Source organism: Glycine soja, chromosome 3 (genome assembly GCF_004193775.1).
Source record: "Glycine soja cultivar W05 chromosome 3, ASM419377v2, whole genome shotgun sequence".
In the NCBI taxonomy this organism is placed as follows: Eukaryota; Viridiplantae; Streptophyta; class Magnoliopsida; order Fabales; family Fabaceae; genus Glycine; species Glycine soja.
In genome coordinates, this window is record NC_041004.1 from 37469553 (window position 1) to 37479516 (window position 9964).

The 9964-nt window shown below is 31.0% G+C and overlaps 1 protein-coding gene across 1 annotated transcript; it reads left to right on the forward strand.

Moving 5' to 3' along the window:
- Window positions 1-2459: 2459 nt before the first annotated feature.
- Window positions 2460-5558, forward strand: LOC114406742 (zinc finger protein WIP2-like). Its single transcript, XM_028369534.1, has 2 exons — window positions 2460-3279; window positions 4781-5558. The coding sequence occupies exons 1-2, from the start codon at window positions 2644-2646 to the stop codon at window positions 5219-5221; spliced, it is 1077 nt and encodes a 358-aa protein (XP_028225335.1). The 5' UTR covers window positions 2460-2643; the 3' UTR covers window positions 5222-5558.
- Window positions 5559-9964: the final 4406 nt, after the last annotated feature.

Genomic DNA, 9964 nt, shown 5'->3' on the forward strand with positions numbered 1-9964 from the left:
CCATAAATGCATAATTATGATGAAAGTTGAAAGAGAAAAAAAATAAAAACCTAATATATTGGAGCAGAGAATGAATAATCTGTAATTTCTTTTGTTTGTACTTTTTCTGCCGCATGGGGAGGAGAGTGAAGATGTAAAATTGAGTTAGAACAAGAAGCATTTATGTTCCGAAGTGTGGACATTAGGTAAACAATCGTGTCAATTTTCTATGGTTATAGCAATCTTGTCATTACTCATTATTATTAGTATTATTATTAAGCTAGCTATATCGTGTCCCACTTGTGTTTCATCTGTTTAAATCAAACAACCTGTTTGGAGCGGTGTAATTGATTATGAAACAAACTGCTTTTCTTATGAAGAGGATGTGCATTTCATTACTGGATAAATCCTTGTTGAATATCATATCTCATTTCAGTTCTGGTTTGAAATAAATATATTGAGATTCTATAATAATAATTAATAAGCCATGCTCACACATTTATATTGTGTCAAGACAACTTTCTTTATCTCTTGTTGTTGGAGTCATGTGACTATTTAAAAAAATTGTATTTTTTTTATTTTAATCATTTAAATATGATTTAATATTTTATATTTATAATTAATTTTTATTTTTCACATTACTCAAGTATATATTCTCAAAGATCAATGATTCAAAATGTGATATGTCAGTAAAAAAATGAGAATTAACAAGTGATTTTTGTTAGACTTTTAACACGAGAAAAATATGAATGAAATAAATATATATCGAAAAAGAGAAGGATATAGAAATTGTGAATATATAAGATTATACAATTAAGGATAATTAACTTAAAGGATTTGATTAATATTGCTTGTATACCAAAAAGGTGTATTTAATATATGCTTATTTTATTTATATATAAGTAAAAATATAAATAGTTTAAATTTAGGAGAATATAAAGTTAAAAATGAAAAAAAAAAACTTCATAATGAGTAACTAAAATTTGGCAGAAGAAGAAAAACTTAATGCATAAAAGAAATTAAAATTAATTAAAAATGAGATTTTAGGGGTAAAAAGAAATTTTAATATAAAAAATTGATTTTTTTAAAATTAAGTTGTGAATAATAATTAATTCTTAATGTAAGAGCGACACAGATTGATAGATATAATTCTCGTTAAAGTTCGGGTCCTAAATGCAAATACTTAAATTTATAGATAAAATCGTTTTGAAGTTATAATTTACTTTCTCTACAATTAATCACTATTGAATGAAACAAGTGCTTTGATTGAATTAATGCTTTGAGCTATATAAGTGTGTATATACTGTATTTTCATTGAACTATGCGATGGCCGAAAAAAAAGTAGTGGCTAGACAAAAGTCATATATTTGGCTAGCTCGTGAAGCTGTATATAATAATGGGCTAAACTTTTTGTATTAAGTAGACAAATTCAATCATTTAACTTAATATCCAACTTTAATTTTTTAATTTCCTTACTCAAAGTTAAAGTTGTTTAAAACATATATTTTGTCATTTAATTTTTTTTACGACTAATTAAGTACCACTTCTATAGATTTAGATTCTTTTTATAATTTCAACTTTTATCTACAGTACCGTTGTTGTTTTATGGTCGGATGTATATATAATCCTAAATTTCATTTCAAAATTGATGTGTATAAAAAATATTATTAAAAAAATTATTTTGGCGTGCTTTAATGTTATTCCAAAAGATTAATTCCTTTACTTATTTGGTGAGATATATTGTTAAAAAAAGAAGAAAAAGGCAACTTAGAATAATTTTAACAAAATATATATAAAAAAAACTAATTTTTAACCCAGAAATAAATCTATGTTTAACAAAAACTAGAAAATATATTATTAAATAATAAGTATTTGGTAAAATTATTTATTAAAATGAATGAAAAATAAAAAAAATTACATAAATAAACATATTTATGTAATGTTTTTATCTTAAATAGAAAAGATTAAAAAAATCTAACAAATTAATAAATATTCAAGGAAAAAAAACAGTAAATATAAAAAACAAACACTAAAAATTAACGTTCTAAAAAATATTAGTCTCAAAGCTTTTCGGCTAATAATTTTTTTTTATGAAACTTCTTAAAATATTTGTTAGACAGACTCTAAGCATCTACAAAAACCCTACTAATAAGCACTTCTATTTTTATTGGATACGTAATTCGAAGTGAATGGCCAGTCGTGAGGGAGATCGCTGACTTCTAGCAATGAAACGAATTAATGCAAATTTTAATTGGATACTAACATATAGTATTAGTATGTTAGCCTTTAACCGTAAACCGCGTTCTACAGAAATTTACGTATTCTGTATTTTTTTTTATTTTTTTGTGAAAATGCCATTAGATTTCTACATGCATACTTTTACCTGATTAAATCCTTTTTTTATTCTATGAAATTCAAAGTTTAATTAAAAGCGACACAGTGTTCTTTTTCTTTCATAAACTATTACTATCATTTATTTTGCTCTCCCTCCCACTTTCCTCATGTCTGATACCGCAATCTCTTTCGCATTCTCTCTCTCTCTCTCTCCACCGTCCACTCCCTTCAGCCATCTTGTACTCTCTCTATCTCTCTATAAAAGCAAACGCAACTAGCCATAAACTGTTCCCACTCTCTCCTCAACACCTTTCTTTTTCCTTTCCACCCATGGCTGACCCCTACTCCAATTTCTTCTCTTCCTCTTCACCCTTGTTCCGTTTCAACCACAACCAATATTTCCCTTCTTCAAACCCTTCTCCACAACACCACAACCACAACTTCATCAACCACACAAAAACCAACGACACCACCACCACCACCGCCTTTTTCCACTACCACCAACACCAAACTACTACTGCTTTTTCTTCTTTTCCACCCTCACCTCCTTTGAGAGAAGAACTACCCCTCTTGAAGCTGAGTCCAACAAAGCAAGATGAGGAGGAAGTAGAGGACTTGGTGTCTAATTGCACTGGTGGAGCCATGGACGTGGAAGAGAGGATCCACCTTAAAGAGGAATTAGAAGATGATGAAGATGGAAGTACTAGTGTCACTGTTGCACTCCACATAGGGTTGCCAAGCCCTAGTGCTGCTGAGATGGCTTCTGTCCTCTCTTCTTCCTCTCATGAGATCACTGACAAAGACCAACATGGAGATCATGGTGCTGCTGAGGATTCTTCTTCTGCTGGCTTCAGACTCAACAAGGGCCAGTACTGGATCCCTACCCCTTCCCAGATTCTCATTGGCCCTACCCAGTTCTCTTGCCCTGTTTGCTGCAAAACTTTCAACAGATACAACAACATGCAGGTATATATATACATCACACAAAAGTTTTAAATTGCGGCAGCTACAGTTTTGTCACATTTTTTTATATTACGAGAAGTTGCAGACAGATACGACTGATGCAACCTTAGTTATGATCACCGAAAATTTTTGATGTTGCGGTTGAAATTGCGAATGGAGACTTTTTTTTTAAAATCTTGACACACCATCACCACCCTTAATAATTCTTGTATCCTTTTCTTTTTCCACTACTTTTTTCTTCATACGCTCTTCTTCCACTACTTCCTTTCTAATTCAAGGTCCCAAAAGGAAAAAATAAAAGAATTTTTCCTTTGCTTCTGCTTCTCCCTTTCTGTCTATAACTTTCTTTCCTTGATTTGAACCGCTAACGGTTCCTTGATGCTTCGATGGAAAGAGGAAAAGCTTGGCTAGTAATAATCTATGCTACTTCTGGTCTTATATATGCTTTTCTTTTCCTTTCCTTTTCTTTCTTTTGTGTTTTTTTTTTCTATTTATAATTTATTTTACCCCCCTTTTTCCAAGGGTTATAAACTACGATATTCTCCTCCTCCAGCTACAATTTTATTTGAATTTTTGAAAGTGTGTTTAATTTGGGGTTGTTTTTTGCATGGTGAGGAGGGTTGATACATATAATTTTGGTTAAATAATGAACAACTGGTTTCCTGATTCAGACTGAGACTGGGATCAGTACCTTACCACCTTTCCTTTTCGTTGATTAAACAACTCAAGCTATGTTCCTTGTGTCTTCAGTACATTGAAGTCTGTGCTCCTTATATATTTTGGTAGAAACTGAAAATCTTGCAGTGTTTCTTCCAGATCGCTCAGATAATTACACCAATTTCGTTTTCTCTTTGTGGTCCTTTCTTTGGTCCTGAAATTAAGCCCCAATATGGGACATAGCTAACCTACTTGTACCCTTCTCTTTCTCCCTTTTTCGTTTGTCCTCCTTATTTTTCCATTGCAAACAAAACTATAAAACAACCCCTACTCCTCTAAATTTTATTAAATTTGCTCTTTACGAAGATAGCCTTTTTGTGTTCCTTAGAAGGTCGTGCTATCTAAGTATATAAATGCCCGCTCCAGTATAAATAATTCTTCATGATTCATAAATATGTAGTCTTCTTTAATTTGAAAAATAAAATCCTATTCTCCAAATTAAAGCTTAGCACCTTAATGTTATATCTTATTATTAATTAGGCTACAAATTGATCAGTATGATACAAGTCCTTGTAATTAATTAAGTGAAGCTAACTGATATCTTTTTCAAGTTTGTGTTTAATATTTTATTTATATGCAAATTTTAGTATTCAGTTTATTAATTTTTTTGTTAGGGAGAAGATTTAAAGTTTAAACCCACAATCTCGTGTGATTTTTTATTCTTTTATCATCAAACTAATCTTATTAATCTCCGTGTATGATAGCTTAATTTGTTTGCTTAATGTAACCTTTAATTTTTTGGGGTGTCCATAATTTTATTTAATTTTTTTTGGGTTGGGGGTTTCAGATGCACATGTGGGGGCATGGATCACAGTACAGAAAAGGACCTGAATCTCTGAGGGGAACCCAACCAACAGGAATGTTGAGGCTTCCTTGCTATTGTTGTGCCCCAGGGTGCAGAAACAACATTGACCACCCAAGAGCGAAGCCTCTCAAAGACTTTAGAACACTCCAAACGCATTACAAGAGGAAGCATGGGATCAAGCCCTTCATGTGCAGGAAATGTGGCAAGGCTTTTGCTGTGAGGGGAGATTGGAGAACTCATGAGAAGAACTGTGGCAAGCTTTGGTACTGTATTTGTGGCTCCGATTTCAAGCACAAGAGGTCCCTTAAAGACCATATTAAAGCATTCGGGAGTGGCCATGCAGCTTATGGCATCGATGGATTCGAAGAAGAAGATGAGCCTGCATCTGAAGTAGAGCAAGATAATGATGATTCCACCCAGTGATTAATGAGAATTAATGCATGGGTTAATATATGTGAATTATCCTAGTTATTTTGTGAAATGATTGGGGATGAATATATATAAAGCTTAATTTGGCTTCCTAGCTATTTCAGCACTATATATAAGCACCAAGTTTAAATGGAAAGCCAATCTTTTTTTTTTTTAAAAAAATTATCTTTCTTCTGTTGGCAATGTTAGCTAGGACTAGGAGAGACTGGATACTGAACACATAGCTGGTAAAGCTAGATATATATATCCAACTTCTTTGAATTTGTTCTCGTGTATAAGACATCTTTCTCTTCTCTTGGTAATTAAGATGCTTAGTAATATTCTTATTTGATTTCTATCTTTAGCAAAAGCATAGCCTAAGCTCATAATTGATTAGTGCCTAATGATAAAGTAGCGCCTCTAAAGCTCTGTTTAAATTAATTTATTCCATGTTTTTCTTTATAAATACAGTGTGGGTTCATTTTGCCGAGCTATCAACAGCTAGAGTCACCAGATATTTATGTGTATTTTATCATATATGTAATGTAACCATGCTTCAAATTTATATCGTAGTCGTATATATTGTTTTATATATTCTGTAGGTATGCAAGGTGCACTTTTGTACACTATTTTTCTATCAATTTATTATTCATCTATTGTTTAAAATTATGATCTATTTACAGTTTTCTGAATCTCTAAAATCATATCACAATTATAGTTGCGGCTGCATTGGTAATATTTACTTGCAATTTTATTTTTTTTGCATTTATAGTAATCATAATCCAACCATGACCATAACCGTAATCCATTGGGAAAGTGGTCAAGATGAAGAAAAGCCTTCCCTTTTTCGCTCTCTTTCTCAAATACAAAACTATATATAAGCCCCTTCAAATTAAACTTTGGGGGACATGATGCATGTGCATGAACAAAATATACCTGTGGGGCATTTCACAGATATTATGGCATCGATAACTTGCTTTCTTCTCTCAAGATAGTCTTTGCTTTCTTCTCTCAAGATAGTCTTGGTACTTATTCACAAACATAATTAGTTAATTACTCCAAAATTTGTCTGCGGGAAAAAGAGAGATAAAGTGAAGGTAGCTTATGAGTGGAAAGTAAATAAAAGGGTGAGGGTTTAAGCTCTATTTGTCACGAGAGGAAGCGATGGGAGAGAATATATTTATGGTTAGTTGTATTAGGCGATTAGATAGCCTTTTCACGCTGTGAAACTTAAATATACGTCAGCTTTTTGTTGGGGTGGTGCATAATAATATGATTTTTTTTTCTTTTTTTTTTTGCTTTAGGTAGTGGAGAAGATATATGTGTACATGTTTGTTGATAGATAGAACATATACTGATATACCATTTCAGATTCACCCTAGCTAGCTTGCTTGGAAAATTCAAAGCAAATGATTAGCTTTTTTTGAGGAAATACTTATATATTATAAAGGGAGGATATCAAAAGATATATAGGTAGGATCGGTGATATCATAATGGTCCCAGTGTGAAGTTTGCAAGGTAGTAGTATGAGGGTAATAGTACAGCTATGAAATGAAGTGGATCTCACTTGCAGCTTTGGTCAGAGAGAGAAGAAAAAAGTTTAATGATACTCCAAACCTCTATACAACACTTAGAAAAGAGAATAAAAAATATATGTATGATAAAAAAAAATATGTAGAAAAAAGATTTTTTAACACTCCATCAATAGAATAATAGATGATATTTTTTTATAAGTAGAAAAAAATAGAATAATAAAAATATCAATTAAGTGTTTTATATTTATAAGTGTAAAAAAATTAAGATTTTTTATATAATAAGAAGAGAGATAAAAAAAATATCAAATGAAATGTTTAAAATAACACGGTGTTATTACTCGAAGCAAAAAAGAGAGATAAAAACTGCAATGGTGTGAGCCCAAGTTGTGTTGGTTGGGCTGAATGGCAACATATACTGATGCAGTGATGCCCCCTACAGTGCATAGACACACACCTCTCTTCCATCTGATGGATAAATTAACAAACTGTGCACTGAAACGACCTTTCAGCAATTTTTGACTTCTTTTTTCTCTGCTCTAACTGAGGTGCAGTCTTCAATCCATATGCTACGTACATGTATGTATACCGTGATGTACAATTCATTCACAGCAGCAATGTGAAATGAAATGAAACATCTCTTCTGCGCTGCATGGTTGCTTCTTTCATTACCTGATTGATCGAATTATGTATATACCTTCTGTCTTCACAGCAACGAACGGCCTTAATTAATTTCGTTCGATGCTGCTCCTCTCTTTGCTTGAGAAACAGAACACGGTTATGTTAGAGAAGAAAAGTATATATAATTATTAGGTCGTACGGTTAATTAAGATGATATTAATTGTTTTGGCTTTCTCTTTCTAACAAAATTATTTATTTTTTAAGAGGACACATGTATTCTCTCTATGAAATAATTTCATGATAGTTAATTCTTACATTTGGTGGTATAAAACTATTTACTGTACTATCCGAAATGTACTTTTATGCAAGGCATTCCTCATTTTTTTTATTAAAAATATAAACATGTTTCGATTCTTAAGTAGGACAAAATTAACTTGTCTTAATCAAAATATATAATCTGTTTTGTAAATAAAGTCTGTACATGCAGTAGCAATTATTGAGATTAAATGTTGTTTTAATACGAGTAAAAATGTTATTGAACTAAAGTTTGTCTAATATATATTAATTTATTTCATTTATTGTAATTATAAATTGACGTATATATTTATGAGATTAACATCTATATTAGACTAGATTTTTTTTTTGTGTGTGAATAATATATATTTTGAGTATAATATTGAAGAATTATTTCTCAAAACTAACCCACTATCCCATGTTAGACGACAAGCATGTGGTGTTACTAACTCTTTTGTGAGGGGGTAAGAAATGCAGGCAAAAGATGAACTCAATAGCAAACTGTAATTAAAGCATTTATTGACCATCAATTTCCTACCCTTTTGTTGTGGAGACCAACCCTACCACTATATTGACCTGTTGAGACTCTCCTAGCTCCATCAGATGATATATCTCTCTCTCTAGAGTGTGGTGTGTGTCTCTCACCATCATCTTTTTTGTGTGGCATTTGTGCTTTTATGGGAAGTCCCTATCCTAAAACCACCCATACCCCCAATATGCCCAGCAGTGTGATTACGAAACAAGGTCACAAACGAGCGATCGACAATAATCATGACTTCTATTTATTTTTTAAAAGAACGTAGAATAAAATGTTAACACTAAAGAGCTGAAATAGATAATAAGTAGTACGTAACGTATGTACAAATCCATGCATGTACATGCATCATTTAATATTTTAGATAAAAGCAATCAACAACTATTGGACCTTATTAATATGTCATCAATTTACATGCACTAGTACTGTACCTATATATCTATAATACTTTTTCTTTTGTTACTCTTTCTATTCAAAATCATTGTTCCTTCAGACTTTCTTTTATTTATTTTTTAAAACAAAAACTTCTACTTTTAGAAAATTAAAATTTAGTATAAAAAATCATGCAAACCATATTTTCAATGATTATGTGTCTCGGATCACCTCTCTTTTTCAGTTATGATTTATTTTATTAATATTTTTCTCTTTACTACCACTAATTAATTCATTAATAAGGACATTTTAGTTAAATGGTGATAATACTTTACATTGATTAAATACTTTTAACTGGCGTGCATATTAGCATAAACAATAAAAATATGAAATAATTAGGGAAAATGATTTTCTTACACCAATTTGAGGTATATATTATACACCTAGTTGAATAAGAGGGATATATAGCGGAAGGGAATAAAGAGAAGTAATTAATAAAAGCCAAGAGTGATTATATATATATATATATGATAAACTGATAGGAAAGATAAAGAGGGGACGAAAGATTAATAAAAATGAAAAAAGAATGAGAAAAAAGTATGAAAATATTCAAATTGTTCATCACAACTCTTCTAACAGTAAAATATTAAAATAAAAAATTGATTTAATATGAACAGTGTTGGGAGCTAGTTTCGCAGCTCCATGATATACCATGCCATGACCATGTAAAGGAGACCAAACAACCCAACACGCAAGAATATGTTATATGGTGTATTCTCCATTTGCATTCATATTCCAATACAGTAGGGACATCTTTGTCTCCCTTGGCTCGAATAACTAGCTCTTTTATTATTATTATTATTATTATTATTATTATTATTATTATTATTATTATTTAGTTGCTCAAATTATAATGGAGACGCGGAATTTTCCTTTTCATAAGAGCATAAAAAAAATCCCCCTCTTAGAAGAGCGACAGTTGGTTCTTGTATATATGCATTGTATGCATATAAGTGAGTAATTAAAGCTTAGAAAGAAGCATTTGGCGCTGAAAAAAATAAAATAGTAAATCTAACAATGAGGTTTTATTAATTAACATCATTCCTTTTGGATTCTGCACTTACACTAGAAAGAAAATATTTTCTAAATGAACGATCTATTATTATTATTATTATTATTATTATTATTATTATTATATATATATATATATCACGTCCCAATTAATGAAAAAATTAAAAGATAACTATATACCGCCTTTTATTCTTCAAGGACAGTGTTTTCAGATTTTTAGGTGCATGTATATACATACGGAACCCTAGTTTGTCGAATTAGATAGATTTTGCATCCAAGGAAAAACAAAGTATTTGCTGCTCACATTTTTTTTTAGCTTCTCACAATCTTTTC